The 21515-nt window shown below is 53.3% G+C and overlaps 6 protein-coding genes across 6 annotated transcripts; 2 read left to right on the top strand and 4 right to left on the bottom strand.

Moving 5' to 3' along the window:
- Window positions 1–398: 398 nt before the first annotated feature.
- On the bottom strand, window positions 399–2550 carry P170DRAFT_452395 (SET domain-containing protein; the record flags this gene model as incomplete). The annotated part of the gene is made up of 7 exons (XM_024851266.1): window positions 399–750; window positions 828–1386; window positions 1438–1664; window positions 1715–1759; window positions 1816–2178; window positions 2233–2307; window positions 2353–2550. 7 exons carry the CDS (start codon window positions 2548–2550, stop codon window positions 415–417), a joined length of 1803 nt encoding a protein of 600 aa, XP_024709988.1. The 3' UTR covers window positions 399–414.
- Window positions 2551–2970: 420 nt separating this feature from the next.
- On the top strand, window positions 2971–5225 carry P170DRAFT_452394 (anion exchange family protein; the record flags this gene model as incomplete). Its single annotated transcript, XM_024851265.1, has 7 exons — window positions 2971–3179; window positions 3229–3584; window positions 3632–3807; window positions 3856–4059; window positions 4111–4254; window positions 4325–4748; window positions 4915–5225. The coding sequence occupies 7 exons, from the start codon at window positions 2971–2973 to the stop codon at window positions 5223–5225; spliced, it is 1824 nt and encodes a 607-aa protein (XP_024709987.1).
- Window positions 5226–5604: 379 nt separating this feature from the next.
- On the bottom strand, window positions 5605–9900 carry P170DRAFT_343746 (ATP-binding cassette transporter YOR1; the record flags this gene model as incomplete). The annotated part of the gene is made up of 3 exons (XM_024843420.1): window positions 5605–6939; window positions 6999–9581; window positions 9637–9900. The coding sequence occupies 3 exons, from the start codon at window positions 9898–9900 to the stop codon at window positions 5605–5607; spliced, it is 4182 nt and encodes a 1393-aa protein (XP_024709986.1).
- A 1827-nt stretch (window positions 9901–11727) lies between these two features.
- Window positions 11728–13776, bottom strand: car2 (ornithine-oxo-acid transaminase). Its single transcript, XM_024848236.1, has 2 exons — window positions 13081–13776; window positions 11728–13005 (listed from the first exon to the last, which is right to left on the bottom strand). The coding sequence occupies exons 1-2, from the start codon at window positions 13567–13569 to the stop codon at window positions 12148–12150; spliced, it is 1347 nt and encodes a 448-aa protein (XP_024709985.1). The 5' UTR covers window positions 13570–13776; the 3' UTR covers window positions 11728–12147.
- Window positions 13777–13933: 157 nt separating this feature from the next.
- On the top strand, window positions 13934–16840 carry gpi10 (putative glycosylphosphatidylinositol-alpha 1,2 mannosyltransferase). Its single transcript, XM_024851264.1, has 5 exons — window positions 13934–14365; window positions 14448–14678; window positions 14731–14945; window positions 15002–15148; window positions 15198–16840. The coding sequence occupies exons 1-5, from the start codon at window positions 14153–14155 to the stop codon at window positions 16651–16653; spliced, it is 2262 nt and encodes a 753-aa protein (XP_024709984.1). The 5' UTR covers window positions 13934–14152; the 3' UTR covers window positions 16654–16840.
- Window positions 16841–17619: 779 nt separating this feature from the next.
- On the bottom strand, window positions 17620–20560 carry P170DRAFT_432315 (putative GTPase activating protein for Arf). The gene is made up of 4 exons (XM_024848235.1): window positions 20085–20560; window positions 20002–20018; window positions 19817–19927; window positions 17620–19751 (listed from the first exon to the last, which is right to left on the bottom strand). The coding sequence occupies exons 1-4, from the start codon at window positions 20197–20199 to the stop codon at window positions 17934–17936; spliced, it is 2061 nt and encodes a 686-aa protein (XP_024709983.1). The 5' UTR covers window positions 20200–20560; the 3' UTR covers window positions 17620–17933.
- Window positions 20561–21515: the final 955 nt, after the last annotated feature.

Below are 21515 nucleotides of genomic sequence, written 5' to 3'. Positions count from 1 at the left end.
TCAAGCCGATCAGCAGCACGTAAAACAACCGGTGCTTGTCATTGAACATGGGCTCGAATTCTAGCCTATTAGAGCATATTTCTAACCTTTTCCATGTTGGATCCTTGCCAACTACTGATTATTAAAGACACTAAGCTGGGATCGTTCAGCCATGTTTTCTCTTAAATACTCTGGTTATCTTGATATGCAGGTATCATTCATGTATCCAATATAATATCAGATGAAAAGAAACAACTATGTTCCCAGCAATATCCCTTGTTCCCTGATTGAATCAAACTCCGCTGCCCTTTCATAAGCCTGACCTGCCAGCCATGTGACCTCTGTGCCACCCCCTCTTCCCTCTTCCCATCTCGTCTTCCTCATCATCAACCGCAACCACCAACCTTCTCTCATCTCATCGCGTGCCCCCTCCCTTCATCTCCCCCCAAACCGACAACAACCCTCCCCGCAAAGACACTTCTTATCCAACTGATTCCAGTAATGATTCGAATAGTCCACCGTGATCTCCTGCCCCGCCACCACGCCCCGCGAGACAACCACGATGCGCTCCGCCCCGCGCCAGTAGAATCGCTGGAACTGGCTGTTCGGCCGACACGAGTGGTTGATGAAGCGCGTGAAATTGCCCATCTGACCTTGGTAGATCTGGTAGGTTCGCGTCTTGTGCGAGCCGCCCTGCATCACGTCCACGCCGCAGATGCCGCTCGTTACCAGCCCGATGAATTCGCCGATGGCCGTCCCGCGCTCGATCGTCTATACTTTCGTTGGTTACTTGGTTCCTATGGACACAGGGCTTAGGGTTTGGGTTTGAAGGGAGGGAGGCAACGTACCGTGCGGGCTACGACGCCGTTATTCTTGCCGCTGGTCGTGTGGAAGAGTTGCATGGGTACGGGGCCCCGGATGCCGCCGAACAGCGACGGGAAGCACGCGCATTGGTTCTTCTCGATCTCGTCGGACTGCCGCTGTTTGCAGACGGGGCAGGTCTCGGGGTCCAGGCTGGGCATGTGGCGCGGGTCATCGGTGAATGCTGCAGCGTCGATGGCGCACTCGTCGATGAACCGGTACTGGAACCCGTGGGGTAGGTCGAGATGGGCGTATGTCGAGGCTAAAGGGACCGCTGGGGCGCCGGTCACCGTGACCCATTCGTGGGGATGACCGTGGTACCGGCGTGCTTCGCCCTGATCGATCACTTGTAGGAGGTCGCGCCACTCGGGATGCAGAGTGTCGGCTGCGACTTCGAGGCTGCATCGGATATGGCGCAGACGCGTGGAGAACCCCTCGCCGAAGCCGGTGCGGTATTTGCAGAAGCGGTAGACGCCGGCGCTGGCGAAGATCAGACTGGCCCATCCCCCGGCGTCTTTGATATCCTTGTAGCCGCGCCAGATGGCACTGGGTGTGGGTTAGTGCTGAGAGAGGTGAAGGGTCTGGGCATGAACTGACATTCGATTTCGTAGGTCTTTATCCTTCCAGTTGAGCACGGCGCATGCCTCTTTCAGCGCTATCATTCGGGCCTCCGTGATCGAGAAATTCGGATTTTGAAGCCGGATTACGGCGATGCGGGCCTCGTAGCATTCTATCCAATACGCTTGCACGATCATTTCCAAGGCTCGAGACGACTGGCTTTGGTTGTAGTATTTCAAACAGAGCGTGTTTACAGCACGAAAGACCTGGGGATGGTTAAACGGGAAGAATACCACCACCGAGAATTCATACATACATCTCCACTGACCCCGGTGCGGATATTGATACTGGGCTCTATTACCTGTGCATTCGTCAGTCATGGCTAACATTGACTTTAAGGGAGAATCCGTCACATACGGAAGGAAGCCGACTCAACTGTACAGGCGAGAATACCTGACGCCATATGCCAGATATCAGCTTATCAGTTGATGTGGGCTCCATCACAGGAGCAGCGTTATCTCGCCCCGGCTTTTTGCGCTGCGGAAATCCCGTGTCGCTGTGTACTTGGCGTATCGAGTGTGTTTGGGAATCAGATACGCTATTCCCTGGAGCATCTTGGGCATGGATTTCAGAATCCACCCCGTCATGCGAAACCATCGACTTGAATGGAGCAAGCCGAAGACCACTGACGGTCTTTCGACGTTTTGGGGACCGAGTGCAAGCTTCATCTATGCTAGACTGCGGAGTTAAAGGGATAACACCGCCATCCCTTGATTGATCCTGCATAGATGCTTAGTTAATGAGAACTAGACGAAGCACGATGGATATGCTTACTTCTGGATCTGGGGTGGGAATAGAATTAAGCTGCGCTAGAGGTACAAGCTGCCCGTCGCTGAGATCGACACAGCCCTAACTAGTTAGTCAGAATCAGTCAAGCGAACATGTTGAACAAACCAAGATCAAGGACCCGTCAGGAGACACCGCTGATGGGACAGTGCAGAGAGAAGCTTTAACTTGCAGGAACAAGCGGCCATTGTTCTGGCGCCGTTTTGACTCCTCGAGGGCCGATACTAGTTGTGGGAGAAACTCGCGGTTCTGGAGGATGTCACAAAGTTGGGATATGATTCCCGATGATATTGATGAGCATTCCATGTCAGCAGTGGACCAGACACCAACGCAAGTATATGCATGCTTGCGCTTGCTTCTCCAAGATGCGATGGCGAATTCTGCCCGGGCAGAACGGATGAGTCAGCGGCCTCACACCATGACGTTATCCATGTGCACACCAGGTGCTCATGAACAATAACTCTATGGGCATTGGTGAGGATTAAGAAACAGACGGTATCTGACAATCGTCTCGTCGGAAGCACCGAGGACTGCTTTTTGTGTTGCTCGGTGGGCATGCTGGCAGCATTACACTCATCACTCTCCTATACCTCCGCACTGCGCAAATCCCGCACCCAACATTGAGACCAGTGGCTATTGGGAATGCCTAAGCGAATTGATTCGCAGATAAAACTATAAAAGCCCGCCTTTTCTTTTGTCGACTATTCCATACCTAACCATCTCACCATGTCGGACTCATCCCACCTTACTAGGGAGAAATCCTCCGTCTCATATAGTTACGACAACCTTTCTGGATGGAAACGCCTACGCCCTTTACGACCCTTTCGTGGTATGTACCATGATGTTCGACGGCGCCTGCCTTACTATTGGAGTGATTTCCAGGATGCCCTGACCTATCGGACGATTGCCAGCACCATCCGGATGTACTTCGTCAAGTATGTCTCCCCCAAGGGCTGGGTTGATGTGCATTAACAGCAGTTGCAGTTTACTTCCAGCTATCGCTTATACATTGGACATGTACCGACGCACTGGCGAGTTTTATGGCATCAACGAGGCGCTCTTTTCCTCGGCAATGGCTGCCATGATTTTCAGTCTGGTGGGTGCGCAGCCGCTCACCATTGTCGGCATTACTGGTCTCATATCCTTGTTCAACTACACAATCTACGACATTGTCACTCGATACGAACCCGCGATTTATGCGAATTTCATGTGTTGGACTGCTATATGGGCGGCCATATTTCATTGGATCGTGGCTGTCTGCAATCTCTGCGATTACATGCGATATGTGACGGACTTTTCATCCGAGTCGTTCGGAGCTTATGTCGGGATCATATATTGCAGTAGGTCTTCCGATTTAGCTCAAAGATAACTTACTAAAGATAATCAGTCAAAGGAGTCGAGGAACTGGTCAACGAGTTCAGCGAGTACGGATCGGCAGCTGGCTTCATGAGCACCATGATTGCCATTCTGTATTTCCTGACCATTTATGGATTGGAGATGCTAGGATCCAGCACAATCTGCAGACCATGGTTTCGTGAATTACTGGCCGACTATGCTTATGTGGTACGTTTTCCACTCCCCATCGTAAACTAATCTAACAGCCACGCCTAGATCGGAACCATATTCTGGGTAGGCTTCGCCCATATCCCCGGAAACCTAAAATCCACTGGTATCTCCTTCGTCCCCATTACTCGGGCCTTCTATCCTACGCAACCGCGTGGCTGGTTAATTCATTTCTGGGAGCTGGAAGTCAAATGGGTCTTTGCGGCATTGCCATTCGGCTTTCTCGTCATGCTTCTATTCTACTATGACCATGTACGACCTACCCATTCCTGTCATCTACCCATACTTACCTACCTTTCCCAGAACGTGAGCAGTCTCACTGCCCAAGCCCGCCAGTTCCCCCTCAAGAAACCCGGCGGCTTCCACTGGGACTTTTTCCTCCTCGGCTGCACGACCTTCCTCTCCGGCATCACCGGCATCCCAATGCCCAACGGTCTCGTTCCCCAGGTACATACATCCCCAAACCAACCACCCCCAGACTCTGCACCAAAAAAGAAAACTAAGAAACCAACCCCAGGCGCCCGTCCACACCGACTCCCTGACCATCTACGAAACCACCCTTGCCCTCATCCCCACCTCCGAAGGCGAAGGCGCCGAGCTCCGCCGCCCCATCACAAAGCCCACCGCCGTCGTCGAGCAGCGCGTCTCCCATTTCCTCATGGGCCTCGCCATCATCGGCACCATGACCGGCCCCCTCCTGATCGTGCTCCACACCATTCCGGCCGCCGTCTTCGCCGGCGTCTTCTTCATCGTCGGCTGGGGTTCCATCGAGAGTAACGGTATCCTTGGGAAACTGGTCTTCCTGGCCCGAGAGAATCGGTTCGTGCAAAGAGACGAGCCCCTCTTGAGGGTGCGGAAGGGGAAGATCTTGCTCTACGTCGCGTGCCAGGTCTTTGGTGTTGCGGCTTGCGTTGCCGTGTCGCAGACTGTAGCGGCTATTGGTTCGTTCACCCCATCCTTGTTCTCTATACCACTCCTGGGACGTGTTCCCGCCGTCATATTTTTTAACCCTACTACGTTCCTCCCTACTTCATAAATTCCCCTCTCCCTACCAACATCCGCAAACCCAACAAAACCTAACCATTAACAAAACACTATAATATCTAGGCTTCCCAATCCTCATCACAGCAATGATCCCCTTCCGCGTATACATCATCCCGAAATGGTTCTCGCAGCCCGAACTCGACATCCTCGATGACCTGACTGCCAATAACGCAGTCGTGCTGGCCAGTTTAGGCGGTCCGCCGAGGTTTCCTAGCGAACGGCAGGAGGAAGGGAAAGGAGAGGAGGGAAATGGAAATGGGGAGCATGGACTAGGGGGTTTGCGGAGGCAGGATGAGGGAGAGGAAGAGGAAGAGCATTATGGTGTTGAGAGGAGGTATTCGGAGCATAGGAGGGGGTCCGTGAGATATCGTTAGTTTTTTCCTTTTTCATTCTTGTGAGGGGTGCGTTGAATTAGTAGGACTTGGTGCTTGGAGGTCAGGTATTAAAGAGAGATTGATCTATATTATGTTATCTTAGAGTAGAACTAGAGAACTAGTAAGATGTGACATTCATTAGTTAGTGTAAGAAAGAATCCCAATAACATGCATGCATTGCCCCGTATCTACATCTTCAGCATAATCCCATCTCCATCATCTTTTATCCAGTCCTCGTCCATCCATCTATCCATCTAATTCATTCCAATAAGATCAACACATTAATACCCAATTCCAGACCCTCTGTACATCTTCAATACCTACCCCCACAGCATCTGCAACAACCCTAATCCCCGCCATTCAAATAGTTCATATCAACTTACTGCGCAAAATCCCCCCTCGAAATCCCACTCTGCTCGCACATGCCCCTGAAAATTCCACCCCGTCGCTCATACAGCCTCGCGGGCGTATCCATCTCTGCAATCCGTCCCTGATCCATCACGCAGATGCGGTCATAGTTGATAATCGTGCGCAACCGATGCGCAATGCACAGAACCGTCTTGTCCCGGAATCCAGTCGCCATGGTTTCCTGGACGCGCTCGTCGGTCTCAAAGTCCACCGAGGACGTGGCCTCGTCGCAGACAATGATGCGGGAGTCGCGGACCAGAGCGCGTGCGAGCGCCATGAGTTGGCGCTGGCCGAGAGAGAAGTTCAGGCCGTCTTGGTCGACGGTGGAGTCGAGGTTGAGGCGCTGGGCGGGGTTGGGGGGTTTTGCGAGAGAAGGCGAGGTGGTGGTGAGGGTGGTGGAGGTTTCGCTGGGGATTTCCTGGCCGACGAGGTGGGCTTTTCGGAGAGCGGACCAGAGCTCGAGGTCGGTGTGTTCGTCGAAGGGGTCGAGGTTGGAGCGGATGGTGCCTTGGAAGAGGGTCGGGTCTTGAGGGATGATGGTGAGGCGCGTGCGGAGCTCGTGAAGCCCAATGCGCGAGATGTCAGTGTCGTCGATTTTGATGCTGCCGGAGGAGAGCTCGCTCATGCGGAACAGGGCGGCCATGATGCTGGATTTGCCAGCGCCTGTGCGGCCGACGATCCCGATGCGTTCGCCGCCGCGGATTTCCATGGTGAGACCCTTCAGGACGGGCGGCATGCCTTCGCGGTAGCACATCTCGACGTTGTCGAAGGCGATGCGGCCATTTTCGGGCCACGAGGGGGGCACCTTGCCCAGTTCCAGAGGTGCTTCTTGGTCTAGGTTGCTGGCGTAGTGGTGCATGCGCTCGACCGAGTTCATATCGTTCTCGACTTCGGCATACTCTTTGACGCAGAATTGGAAGTTTTGCGTGATACCGAGCATGAGAGAGAGGACCATGCCTGCTTCGCTGGGCCCAACATTGAAGCGCGAAGTGACGACGAGGATGCCGACTATGAGGATTAGAATGGCACCTACCATTTCAACTCGGACCACGAGCCATGCTTGGGTTGCCGCGGTTAGGAAGTATGCGCCATTCATGGAATCAACGGCTTTGTGGATGACCTGCCGGAATTGGTCTTCTCTGTTATACGCCTGGATGCATGTTGTGCCGGTGATAGCTTCGCCGAAACGAGCAAAAACGCCAGAACGGAGAACCGCTTCATGTCGCTTTAAACTTCGGGCCGAGCCTCTGTAGTAGGATGAAATCATCCAGAACAGAAAGAACATCGGCGGTATAGCGATGGCAAACTGACAATAACAGTTAGAATCATGTTGACAACAAGTAGAATGGCATGCTGGTTACTCACGTAGTAAAAGTAGGCAACAACTAGGCCCAGGGTAGCGACAATCATAGAGAACATCATGACGAACATCCGAATTGAGTTTCCAAGGTCGCTGTCCAACACTTGCACATCCTTCGAGAAACGATTTGTGATGCGCCCGAGCGGCGTTGTATCAAAGAAAGACATGGGCGCCCTCATGACACGATACAAAGCTTCTTGAAGCATCGCTTTGCCAGCGTTAGAAGAAGCATAGGTGAGCTGAAACGAATAAAGATAAACTATGACAAACTGGGCCACGCAAAGAGCAGCGTAGATTCCCAGATAACCTCCTATGCCCAGATAAGGGTACTTGTCGGACGTCCAATATGTCAGCCACAGGCCGTTCATGATAATTGCTCCATTGACAAGAAGTGTCAGGAGCAGGAAAAGAATAGGGTGGAAGATAGAGCCAGTGGCAGATATGTAGGCTTTCCAGACAGCCCAACCCATAGATGCCGTAGCTCTCTCTTCCGTTTGCATCAGGGCAGTGCCTGAGCCCTCGTTCTTGGGTTTCTCCTCCGTTGGTTGGATCTCCGTGTTGTGGCTGGGAGTCTGCTTGTCCGAAGATTCCAGCTGGGCGGTGGTTGCCATGATAGTCCGGAAAACTTCGTCGTCACGCATCAGGTTCGCGAATGTGTCGACGGCATGTATCCGCCCTTGGTCCATCACGATGATTCGATCACAGCGGCCAAGTACATGGAGTTGGTGGGTTGCCAGGACTCGACATCGATCTCTGAGAAGTCCACAAATGGCATTGTCCATGATCTGCTTTCCTACATGCGCATCCACCGCAGACAGGGGGTCGTCGAGAAGAACAAGTTCGGAGTTTGAGTAGATGGCTCGAGCAATATTGAGCCGCTGTTTCTGGCCACCCGATATAGTGATCCCACGCTCGCCGATCTCAGTCTGTTCGCCGTCTGGAAACATGGCGAGATCTGACCGGAGGGCACACGCATCGACCACCTGGTTATACCTGGTTTCATCGTATTCATGGCCGAAGAGAATGTTGTTCTTAACAGAGGTGTTCTGAATCCACGCATACTGTGAGCAAAGCGCCCTCGTCGTGCCCATGCGGACACTTCCAGACGTTAAACGCATCTCGCCCGCTAACGCTCCCAGCAAAGAACTCTTTCCGCTGCCAACTGTTCCGATCACGGCGATCAACTCGCGACGACCTACATTTAGGTCGATGTCGGAAATTTTGAAGGGATCTTGCTCTGCACTGGTCCTGGTGGAGCGCCTGTTGGCATCCGCCAGTCTATCCGTAGACTCGTGGGTCGATCCCCTACGGCTTGATTCGGTGCTGTTGGCTTCTGAGCCTGTAGACGATGGCACTTGCTCCCACGTAAATGATGCGTGATTCATCTCGATGGCGTTTCTCATACCCATATCCCAATCAACGAAATCTTCTCGCTCCTCGGCCTTGAAGAAATCCTGGAGCCTGTCTAAAGCAGTCCAAGCATCCGTTGCAGTACTGATAACCAAATTCATCATGCTGAGAGGCGCCCGGAGCGCGTTGAAGGCGGCAAATGACGCAAATATACTGTCAGGAGCGGCACCGTAACCTTGAAATGCGTAGGTGATGAAAGCAAACAGTGCCGCAAACGTAGACATTGATACAAAGCTGGATATAACAGCGTGTCGGACGGCGAGAAGTTTATGCAGAGAATGCATCTCGGCATGTCGGAGCTTCCGCAATCTCTCCAGGAAAAAGTTCTCCCAACCAAAGAATTTGACAAATCTCGCGTTATACACGATCTCTTGGGTCAAAGACACCCGCTCGTCCGTGGTTTTGTTGACCGTCACCCGTAGACTGACGAGACTGCCCACAATGTAGGTCAACCCCATGACTGCCAGAAACATGAACGCATACCCAGAAAGCGCGCTGTATCCGATGGTGACCAAGAGAACAACGAGGCCGACAGCCAAGCAGATGGGTGTGGCCCAGAGAAGATGAATACTTCCGCAGGCTCTATCAACTCGATCCGCTTCGACTCCCATTAGCATCGTAATTCGACCGTTATTCCAGCCAGAGGTCTGCTCCTCAGCCTTGCTGGGTTTCGTGGGCTCCGCTTGGTCATCTCCAGACTGGCGCCCATCTACTCTGGCTCGCCCTGATAACTTCATTGCCTTGGAGAAAATAAGCGAAACAAGAGCGGCTTTCACTTGACCACCAAGCACATCCCCCTTGTAAAAGGACTGGCTCATGCAGAGGGCTCGGATCACCTGCATGAAAAATATAGCCAATGCATAACCTATGCCCCAGCTGACATGCGGACTTGGTTGGGTGCCATTTCTGGAATCGTATGCCTCCATGGCGAATGAGATCAAGTGGCGGATGACAAGAGGAGACAGAACAATGATGACCGTCCCGAGGATTTGGCATATCGCACCGATCCAGAATTCCCGTTTAAAGGTCTCATAGATGGCTCCTACCAATGGTTTCTTGTCTCCGCGTTTTAATCGCCGTTCCAAGCTGGCCCCGAGTTCTTTTGACACGAAATCAACCGACCTGTCCGGGTTGACCGCCCAGATATCCTGAAGTTCCAAATCCCGCAGATAACCAACCTAGATATTTGGGTGAATATGACTATCGGGAAGAAATATGGGGCGATTTACTAACTTTCATAATGGGCTCAATCCACTGAAAGAACATACGGCTCGGCAAACGAGCCTCATACTCTCGACATGCCCCCCTTTCCTCCGCGATCGGAGGAGTCTTTTGCCATCGCAATGGATTCAGACTTGGCAATTTGGAAAACCAAGACTGCTTCGGTTGGTCGCTAGGGCGGCTCTCCTGCACACTCGTCCGCGCCGAGGTGAACTGAGATTCATTTTTCTCGTCTGCAATCGGGATTGCGATCTTCTCTTGAGCGTTGTATGTCATATTCGTCAAAAATGGATTAAGTTAAATTAATCCAAGACATCCCATGTGTAACGGCGTCGAGGCAGGACCGGCACGGCACATTCGCAGGCGCGGCGCAAGGCTAGTGCAGCGGGGTTGAGAAGAATGAGAAGGGGGAGGGCTGGAGGTTCTGTCGCTTCTCTGTACCCCAAGCCTATTTCAGCATTCGAGCGCCTTCCAGCTAACAATCTCTTTCCTTTGCCCGGGGGATCACATCGGGCGAGATTCTCTTGTAGCGTCTCGTGGCGACGGTGGAATTCACACGCCTGATCAGATCAGGTAATCCGGATTCCTGATCGGTGACGAGTAGCCCGGATCTTACCAGACCCGAAGCGTCGAAAGGATCGTATACAGGTACATTCTTGTCCCTCCTTGCTTTTGCCCGGTGATACGTTGACCGTTGGCTCGACATCAGGCTCGCGCCATGAGGACCAGTAAACGCCAAAAGAGAACGAAGCCAACGGCACGACCAATTGAATAGCACGATTTGCCATAGACGCAGACTAGAAGTGCAGAAAATGTGGGTTGACTGGTCCTTGCATCAGCAGGCTTTCCACAAAGCAAGGGACAGCGCAGATCCTCGATAGAATGTAACATAACATCCTCAGCCCCCTCCGGCCGGAAGACTTCCACCAGTAGAATACCAAGCACCGCCTGCACCATGCCAATAAATGTAGTTGAATTGACTTGTGGGAGAGAGACGCATGTAAAAATAACCGCGGTGACTCGTTGTGTTCACCACTTACCAATCTGGGTAAACCAGGTGGAGTGGACAGGTCCGATTAAGGAGGATCGAAAAGATACATCGTGCAGGATGATTAGATCAGGGATTGAGGCGTTTTCCACGGTGGACGCCACGTTTAAGCGTCCACGACCTCGGAGAAGAGGAAAAGGTCGGGGGAAAGAAGAACGAGTGCGAAGTAATCCGTTAGATTCTCGCTGTCACCTGACCCCCGTCCAAAACCACCACAACCTCCTCCCTGATGAACAACAATTGCCCATCCGCTTCTCGTGTTCCTCCAGTCTCATACGAGCAACCTATAGTTAGACCAGACAGCAGGGTCGCATCCAATGTATATGCATGGGCAATGCAGCAGCCAAAAACGACTGCCGCCGACTGACGTGTCAAGTATGATGGCGGCGCCAACGACCACCGTGTAAGGGATCTGCAATAACCCAGAGGATTCTGTGGAATGGACTGCGAGGTGCTTTGGGCTCTCTTTCGTGCCTTGGAAAATGGGGAAACCCACTTTCTTCATCGCCTAAACCTTGATCCTGATTTTCCGCTCAGACACATGGAGCCAGGAAGCATATCAATCTCTCAACAACACTCCTTCGCCAAGTTTCAACAAGCTTCCTAGGCAATCATGGTCCACCGATGTCAATTTTCAGTGCACCATTGCCATGGGAAAGTGGGGGTGTGCTCATTCTCTCCATTTCTTCTGTCTTGGGCCAATCTGGATGTTGGGTTATTTGATAATTCCTCGATAGTTCATGCATGACCTACAGGTTGCATCGGGTTGACTTGGTTTTCGTTCAGCCACGAACTCGCGTCGAAATAGAATATCCTCGGCTGTGTAAGTCATCGGACGCAGTGGACATCGACCCTGAATCCTCGTTCGCTAGTGAAGAGAGTTTCATGGTACTTCCACTTACTGTGTCTCGCCGTAATATCGCCCGGTGCTGTCTGTAATGGCACGAGAGTAGCAGCAAGCCAATGTAGTTGCAAGGCGATGAGATCATAGCGATCTTATTTAAAGCCGATAGCACGGAGAGATTTACCAGTTCTAATGGATTCTATAATTCAGATGCCATCGTCATGAAATGTGTCATTCTTCTGCTAATTCTTTAAAAATCGTAAGCTAGCATTTGAGTGTCATAAATCTTGAGTAGTAGGTCGTAAGGACAAGCATCAATTCCATCGCTCTGTCTCTGTTTCTCTCCAAGCAAAAGGCTCCCATCAATCGGAGAACCTACTCTGGACAAGCAGATGCGAAGGATTCCCTCGTCAAGTCAGACCAACTGACGATAAAGGGTTTATAATCCGGCGAGGTCCGTCTTCAGCAGAAGGGCGATGAGAGTTAAACCCTGCGATCGCTGGGACTGCATACCGGCCTCCCATGCTTGTCGTTCGCCCCGAGATTTTTACCCCTTGATTCAGGGCTCTAATTTTGGTCGGTCTTGGCCTTCTTCTCCGGGGGAGGTGCGCCGCCCTTGAGGCTCGGAAGTTCATCCACAGCCTGCTCGATGATCTCCAGAGACTTTTTGATCTCGTCCTCGGTGATCACGAGAGGGGGAGCAAGACGGATGATGTTCTGGTGAGTGGGTTTGGCCTGGGTCGCGCATCAGCATTTTTCCCGAAACATCCAACCAACAACTACTTACCAGCAGACCCTTCTCTTTCATCAGCATGCACAGATCCCAGGCGCTGTGTCCGTTGGTCTTCGACTCATCGATAACGATGGCATTCAGCAGACCCTTGCCACGCACGGTCTGGATCATGGGGTTCTTGATGGCTTCCAGGCCGTTACGGAAAACGTGGCCCAGCGTCTCAGCTCTTTCGACCATGTTCTCTTCCTTAACAACCTCCAACGCACGGATAGCCACCGCACAAGCCAGGGGGTTACCACCATACGTCGATCCATGCGTGCCCGGCTCGACGGTGAGCATGACATCCTTGCGGCCCAGCACCGCCGATACCGGATACATACCGCCGGAAATGGCCTTACCCAGAAGCACCAGATCCGGCTTGATTCCACTCCACTCGTGACAGAGCAGCTTACCCGTGCGAGCGATTCCGGTCTGAATCTCATCGCAAATCAGCAAAGCGTTGTGCTTGTCGCACAGCGCCCGCGCCTCCTGCAGATAATCTTCGCTGGGAACGACGATGCCGGCCTCTCCCTGGATAGGCTCGACCAGGAAGGCAGCCAGGTTGGGACCGGCCTTCTCGAAAGCCTCCCGCAAAGCCGCCTTGTCGTTGTAGGTGATGGGCTTATCAGTGCCAGGAATGGTGCAACCAATTCCGGGCAGGTAGGGCCCGTAATTTTCACGCGACTCCGGATCGGAGGACAAGGAAATGGCGGCGAACTAAGCGTAGGGATGGCGTACATTAGCGAAACACGAACCTTGCATTAGCTTCGCCCCCCGGATAAGACCACTTACCGTCCGTCCGTGGAAGTTGTTCTCGGCACTCAAGACCACCGCCTGGTTCTCAGGGATGCCCTTAACCTTGTAACCCCATTTGCGAGCCAGCTTGATGCCCGTCTCGACAGCCTCGGCTCCGGTGTTCATGGGCAGCACCATGTCGAAACCAAAGTACTCGGTCACGAACTGGGCGAACCGCGGGAAGACATCGTTGTAGAAGGCTCGGGAGCTCAGAGTCAGTCGCGAGGCCTGATCGACCAGAGCAGCGACGAGCTTGGGGTGACAATGACCCTGGTTGACGGCGGAGTAGGCAGACAGGAAGTCCAAGTAGTGGCGGCCCTCGGGGTCCCAGACCGACGTACCCTGCGCACGAGCAAACACCACGGGAAGAGGGTGATAGTTGTGGGCAGCAAAGTCCTTCTCAGCCTGGATTGCCTCCTGGGTGGACGCAGCGTGGTAAGCACTGGTGCCGTTGCTGGTGCCGTTGCTGATACCGTTGGACGGCATGATGAAGGCAGGCGATGGGGGCGTAGATAGATGGAGATAGAGATAGAGAGATAGATAGAGAGATAAGAGTGAGGGGATCAAGTGGGGAAATCGGAGACGTGGGGGAGCAGGGGAAAAGAGAGGAAGAGATTGTTCAAGAGATCTATATCGCCGAAGAGAAAACGAGGGACTGACAGGGCCTTATAAGGTGCTTTGCAAGGCGTACAGGCGGTGGCCATGGATGACCCCTAAGCGCAAGTCTAGCCGTCGGACTTGAGATGAACCTCTAAGCGCAGGTCTAGCCGTGACTTTTCTTAGTTCTCTTAGTTCTCGTCCCAGTCCAACGCCATGACGCCCTGATCCACTCTGTCTTCCAAGCCGCTTCGTGCCGACCAAACACGCCGTTTGCATTACACATTTTTATTAGTATCACCCGTGGTTTCTCTGGTCGCCAACTCCACTGCGGATGCGCCCTTGGCCACCTTGTCCTCTTGCAGTATCGTGTTGACTCCCCCAAGACATAGCGCTCTTCCCTATCATTATTCACTGGTCATGCGCCCGCGATCGGAAGACCAAGTCTGAAGAAAAAGATAAGCGATCGACGATGACGCCGGGGAATCGTGGAGTGCGCAGGGGTTCCGGGGCGCCTGCTGGCCTCAGGCTCTCCGCCGGGTCGGTCTTTTTTGCGCTCGTGTCGTTTCGCCTGCTGAATGCGCTGTTGCTGCGCACGTTTTTCCAACCCGATGAGTTCTTTCAGTCGCTGGAACCCGCGTGGCAGATGGCCTTTGGGGAGGACCGGGGGGCGTGGATCACTTGGGTCAGTTAACGCGTCGCGACCTCCGGCCGCAGGGCTCTCTCCGGTAATACAAGTTGCTAATGATCAAATGGCTGTTGTATAGGAATGGAAACACCACTTGAGATCTTCGATTCATCCTCTCCTGTTTGCCGCCGTTTATTCGACCGCAGATTTCCTCGTGCAAGCTCTCCACCTGTCCGCCGCGACGCGTGCCGACCTCCTCGTTGCCGCTCCCAAGGTTACACAAGCCCTATTCGCTGCTGTCGGGGATTTCTATACATGGAAACTAGCTCGTTTGGCATATGGACGGTGGAGTCATGAGGCATGGGCGACAGTATGTTTCCGGGTTCACGATGGGCGTGGATGTGGCTGATCAAATGCGATAGCTTGCCTTGACCATTGCCAGCCCCTGGCAATGGTTCTGCTCGACCAGAACCTTGTCCAACTGCCTTGAAACCACCATCACCGTGGTCGCGCTCTATCTGTGGCCCTGGGAATGGTTTGGGACTGTAGGTTCGGCCACCGGGTCCAAGAGAGTTACGCGCGCCGCGAGCAAGAAGGACCCCGAATCGGAGGCCCGTGACGGGGTTCCTCTCAAGAGGTACGAATGGGAAACAACTTGTGTTTGCTATCGGTTGGCTAACTCACTATACTCAGATTGCGCCTGTGTCTCTGTCTGGCCGCTTTGGCCTGTATCCTGCGTCCGACCAATGTTTTGGTCTGGGTGAGCTTGGCCAGTGTCGCCTGGTTGCGTGGCTACTGGACCCAAAGGAAGACTCTCGCTCGCGAAGTCTTGATTTGCGGGTGAGTCCAATAGATCCAATAATGATGCAAAAGCTTATGCGTTCTCTAGGTCTTCCATTCTCTCCGTTTCGACGTTGCTGGACCGCGCCTTTTACGGCACCTGGACCTTCCCACCACTCAAGTTCCTCTACTTCAATATCGCGCAGTCGCTGGCAGTCTTCTATGGAAAGAATGACTGGCACTACTACATCTCCCAGGGCTATCCTCTCCTTCTGACCACCGCGCTCCCATTCGCCATTGTTGGTCTGTACCGCGCATTGAAGCAGCGGTCTCTCTTGTCAGACAACCCGCAAGCTTCAATGCAGACCCAACTAGGGCTGATCTGCCTGGTCATGCCGTTCACCCTCTCCTTGATATCTCACAAGGAAGTGCGATTTATCTACCCATTGCTCCCCTCGTTGCATGTCTTGACCGCTCCGCCACTGGTATCCTTCTTTCTGCCGGTATCTCACACGCCTCGACGACTCACTCTGCTCTTCCTTCTCCTCGCCAACCTCGCCGTCGCTGTATACACCACCATCTACCACGCATCGGGCACCCTCTCCGTCCTCTCCTACATCCGCTCTCAACATCTATCCCATAGCCGTGTCCCCGCCGCTCCCAATACCCACCCCGGAGCAGGTCCCACGGCGGGCTTCCTCATGCCCTGCCACAGCACTCCCTGGCGCTCACATCTCGTCAACCCCGACCTCCGCGCCTGGGCTCTCTCTTGCGATCCGCCCGTCGGTCTCAACGCCACTGAAAAGGAGACGTACCTCGACGAAGCAGATCAATTCTACGCCGACCCGGCCCAGTTCCTCCGCAACAACATGCTCGGCGGTACACGCCACGTCCCTCGTCAACCATCCTACACCGACCCACAATACCATTACTCGTCGCGCATGGCCCCATCTCTCACCACGACCGAATTCCAATCCATGTCCCTCCACCCCTGGCCCGACTACCTCGTCTTCTTCGCCGCCCTGGAACCAACCCTCAACAACATCCTCTGGTCCAGCACCTACCGTGAATGCCACCGCGTCTTCAATACCCACTGGCACGACGACTCGCGCCGGAAAGGCGACATCATCGTCTGGTGTCTCGATCCCAACGAGCAGGCCGCCTGGGCCAGCGGGAAGCTCCGCCGCGAACGAGAAGCCAAGGAGCGCTACTTCGAGCGCGCCATCGAGCACATCAAACGCCAGGCCCCGGGACAGAGTGACCGCTCCCCCTCCATCTGGCAGCGGTGGACGAAGCCTGCGCCCAAAACTTGGTCGTGGCCTAAATCCTTGTCGTGGCCTAAGTCCTGGTCCTGGCCTAAATCCTGGTCTCCGTCTAAAGCTCCGTGGGCAGCTCCAAGTTCTTCGTGGCTAGAACGATCGTGGAACTGGCCGTGGGAGCGTCGCAGGCGAACGGTCCTGGGCGTTCAGCTGCCCGCTTGGCTGGACGATCGGATCCCCGATCTCTCGGGCCTGTGGGAGAAGAAAAAGTATTCGAGGATCGAGGATCGGGATTATTGGACCTGATCTGACATGCCTTGATTTGCTTCGTTGGGAGTTCTACGTAGGATGTCCTGTACTGGTACTGGTCTATCACGTTGGTGCTATTGTGGCGCCTTTCTTGCTTTTACAAGATACCTTCTCTTCTCCGTGATCATCCTATCTTACCTGATTTACTTCGAGTATATAGTTCTAATCAACACCTTAATCTCTCCCTATGTCTCTAAACGCCACTTAATATACATCCTCGGTCCAAAATCGCAGTATCTTAAACCCCAAAAACATAGTAAAAAACGTACGTATACAAACCCCTAATTTCAGTTCCTAAAACATCCCTCCTTCCAACAAATCCACAATCAGATCACTAGCTCCGATCCAATTCACTCTACACTACCTTAGGACCGCAAAGCAGCGATATCGACCTACCTACATGGTCCTTCCGCACCACCGTCCAACAGCTACGGTACCCCAAGAAAGCCAACGACGCAGTGTCCCATATATCACATGACCCAAACTCTAAAGTACCACAGATTTCACATGACCATCTGGGTCTGGTCGGATGCCCAAATAACAGAATTTGTATGGGGAGAAATATTCGTTCGCGTGCTGCCATCCCTACACCAGAGGATATTCTACCATAATGGAGACACCATGAAACAAAGTTATAGGCTATGAAGCCACGTTTTCCGATGTTCAATATCGGCTTTTTTGCGACTCTGAGAGGCGATAAAGATATGAGGAGTTGGTTTCTTAGGATCTGGGAAGATTGAGGTTTGGGAGGGCTGGGCGGTCAGTGAGCGGAGGCTGTTTTATCCGGGGCGGAAGGGGGGAGAAATTGCGGGCAGAATTCCTGTGGGTTCTTTCACTTTGCAGGGGTTATCTATAGGCCTTGTTGCCTTAGGCCCTAGACAAGATTCAACGGAGAGGATTAAATATTGGACTGGGTAATTGACTATGTACTCGGGATAGGTCTCTAAATCAAACTTATGACACCGGAGATGCTTTTCATTCACGTCTAAATTGAACAAACTACCCACTAGACTGACTGGCTATATACTCCATCATCCATCCATCCATCTATGGCAACCGTGTCCAAGACCAAAACCAAAAAGACCAAATGTCACGCTCGACGCATCATTTAATCTATGTTAGTTAATCTGCCCATTTCCCTAATCACCCGCAACGCCGGCCAATAAATGCAACGATCGCATAGAATTACATTCGCCGAGACAAAAAACGAAAAATATACCCGTGAAGTTCAAAATGTACGTGGATGTAGAAAAGGAATATCCAAGAAAGTAGACCCCTTAGCCGTACCGCGCACTCAGGCTGGCAAACGCATCCGGACTGTGCCGTCCGTTCTGGAAGCCGCTGATGTCCACGCTCTGTTGGCTCATGTGGGATCGAGTGAATCCGCCTGCGGTCGGGGGACCGGGCATGTTAAGACCCATGCTGTGCTGCTGCGGCTGCGGCTGCTGTTGAGGGACTGACATAGCACCGGCACCTGGTACGGTGGAGCTCATGAAAGGATTGCGAGAGCCGCCGGCGGCTTGTGGATCGGCGGATGGTTGGGAGAGCGGAGTTTGGAATTGGGGTGCCGCTGATGGGAAAGTGCCGGGCTGATTCTGCGCCTGCATCTGAGGCACAGAGCCGTAAGAGGCATATGGATTGGCCGTGCCAGTAGCGGCCGGGTTGACACCGGTCGAAGGTGGAAATTGGGGGTTTTCCGGGGTCATCGCCGGCGTCGGGGAGAAGTTGTAGAGAGAGAGAATGTTGTTCTTGTTCGCCGGGTTCAGACGGCCCGTGGGCTGAGGAGCCAGACGCTGTGTAGCCGTCTGAAACCCATATTGCGACGGAGCTTGATATCCCGCAGAGTGTGGAGTGGTCGGAGCAGTCATGCTTTGGAACGGGTTATGAGACTGTTGAGTGGGTTGGCTCTGCTGGGTCGGTTGCGCTTGCAGCTGAGGCACTTGCGACTGAGGTGCTTGCGACTGGAAAGGAGAAGGCTGACCGAAGGCCGTGGTGGAAGAGAATGTTGGCATGGTGTTCGCATGTCGCGGCGGTGGGAACCCAGGAGTCGGCTGGCTGGCTGGCGCTGGCTGGCTGGGCGGCTGCGTGAAGAAGGGGTTCGTCTGACCAAGACCGGGATTCTGGCTGGCGGGCGGAGTGGCCAAATTGGCCTGCGGTTGAGCGCCGGTCTGGAAGAATGGGTTGTTGCCACCATCAGTAGGCTGAGGCGAAGACACAAATGCGCCCTGGGAGAGGGTTGCAGAGGCGGGAGGAGTGGCCGACTGCTGATAGTAGGGCTGAGAAAACGGCGTCTGCTGCTGCTGGTGAAAGTATCCTCCAGTGGTGTGAGGGTGTAAGGGCTGGGCGACCTGGAGATTTTGGAAGGACTGCTCCAGAGGCTGTTGTGGGGGCTGTTGAAACTGGGGAGCCTGTGGCTGCGGTGTCGGTATATCGAACGGATTGTAGGACGGGTTGCTGGGTTGCGCAGGCGGTCTCGAGTCCAACTGATCGAAGGGATTGCTGGATGCCCCGGTGGACGCTCCAACGGTCACACCGGTTGGTTGGGCCGGAATTCTTGCCTGCGATGGGGGATTGCCTCCCTCTCCCAACCTCTGCAATGTTTCGATCGACTTTTCAAGATTACCCTCCAGTTCTCGAAGAACAATCGCATTCCGGCGCTCATTCTGAAAGCCCATGTCCCTCAAAGTAGCCATCATCGACTCGAACGACCGGTTGCCAGTAGTATTCACAGAGGCCCCCATGCCCAGACTGGGAACTGGCGGCGGTGGCGATTCACGCCGGCCAATCCCGCCTTGGTTCACGGACATGCGACGAAGGTCCGCGGCAGAAGAAGCCGACCGCAGCCCGAAACCGACAGGTCGGGAAGGCTTCGGAGGCAACGGAGGGGGAGATCCTTCCGGGGAGATGCCCTGGTTGGAATCCTGACGACTGGGCGGTTTCGGTTTGCCATCCTCCAGGGAGCGGTGCTGGTATTTCTGGCGGATGAAACGCTCCATACACGCATCGGCTTCGTCGATATCGGTGGGGACGGGGGGCTTGACGTTTCGCGGATTGAAGATCTTGTTCATGAGATTGTTGCCGTGCGATTTCATGTTCTGTAAGGAATCGATCAGAGTCACGCCCTTTTATCTCCTGTCCATTGCTCACACGACACACTCACATCGACTTGGTCCGACGTCCAACTGTCCATACTCAGGGATTTGACCTTGGAGATATGGGTGCCCATCTTCCGATGCAGCGCAGCGCACCGCATACACAGGAAAATACCCATCTATATTGAATTCCATTCGATCAGCCTCGGGTCATTCTTTAGATCGACACAACGAGCGCGCTTGGGGTACGTACGTTCCAACTCGCCCATCCTATGCAGACACGTCAACCGTCAGTATTTGATCCCTATAATCCGAACTATCCGGACGGCTACTCACCTGGATTCATCGCGTCGCAGTCTGCGCAACGGTCATTTCCAGGAACCGAGCGGATGAGATCCTGCAGCGCCCGCTCATTGCGGAACTGCGACCGTTTGCTGATGCCGACCACCATGTTCGCGGGGAGATCAGGAGAAGCGTGTCTGTGTTATCGAGGCGACCGAGTCGAGAAAGAAGAATAAAGGAGAGGGTGCAATTGTCCACAAATGAAACCCAAAAATGTCGCAGTCGACGGGCCGAGCTTCCGGGGCGGGACACTGGGGATTGTTCAAGCAGAAAGACGAAGCATATTTACAAAGAACCCATGACTTTTTTGAGAATGATTCTGGCGTAAAGAGGATGACGGGACTCGATGGGGGCTGAGAGCGAAGATCGAAGAGAGACGGAGGGGAGCAGGCAAGTAAAAGGAGGGAAGTGGCCAGGGATGATCGATGTGGGGAAATGCTGCGGTTGGTGGCATTCGACGGGCATCGCCAACGGGATGGCAGGATGGGCGATAGTCCACGTAACTATAGATTCTAGATTGATTGTCTGCTAGGAATACCGAATATTCTTGAATACTCCGTCCGCTGTATATCCCGTCGACTCCGTACAATAGATTGAAATCGCTCGATCCTCTCCGGTGTCTCGGCTATTAATAGAGGCCATGTGCCTTTTTTTTTTAACAGGAATTTAATTTATCACGTCGGAGTCCAACTCCGTTCCTCGAGGATAAATTAAGAATTCCGGACACGCTGGGAGGTGACATTCGGCCCCTCGCATGCATCAGGGGCAAGTCCTTCATCCACCGACCGGTCTATTTGCCAACCAAGTTTCTGCAGTTTGCGCAATGGCCGGAAGATGGTTTCTGCACGGTCTGGCCACAGGCGAGACGTGTTTGTCGACACTAATGCCATGGCCCGGGAGATACGGGACCGATATCCAGATGGATTGATACTACGCACCCTTCTCTCCTTCTACAGGTTGAGAGAACAGGTGGAATGTTTGAGCAGCAGGTGACTACCATCCACCATCGCACTTGAAGCCTCCGAAGAAACCCAGCACGGTAGAGGAGCCTTAAATTGCCCTAGGGTGTTTATTCTAGTACGCCAATATGACCTACCATCCTATGATAGGAGGAATTGGAGGTTGATTATGCGTTCTGAGGTATGAAAAGTGTGAAGAAGAAAAAGAAAAGAGGAAAGGGCGGATTTTGTGTGCGATATATATGGCCGGCGGTGTGGCACGTGACATGGTGGGCCTTGTTGGTGTCTGAGGCATTATTGCATGGTATCCGATCGAATTACTGGACAGTGGACACCGTATGAACTCACAGGAATGGTAGAACGAAGGCAATGATAGACATTTTAAAAGGCGACCCTCATTGAAAAGCCACGACTAAGACCAGAAAGTCTGCATCCTACCCATATTAGTTCATATCGGCCCTGTTTC

Source organism: Aspergillus steynii (assembly GCF_002849105.1).
Source record: "Aspergillus steynii IBT 23096 chromosome Unknown P170scaffold_1, whole genome shotgun sequence".
Classification (NCBI taxonomy): Eukaryota; Fungi; Ascomycota; class Eurotiomycetes; order Eurotiales; family Aspergillaceae; genus Aspergillus; species Aspergillus steynii.
This window is presented reverse-complemented; position numbering and strand designations above follow the sequence as displayed.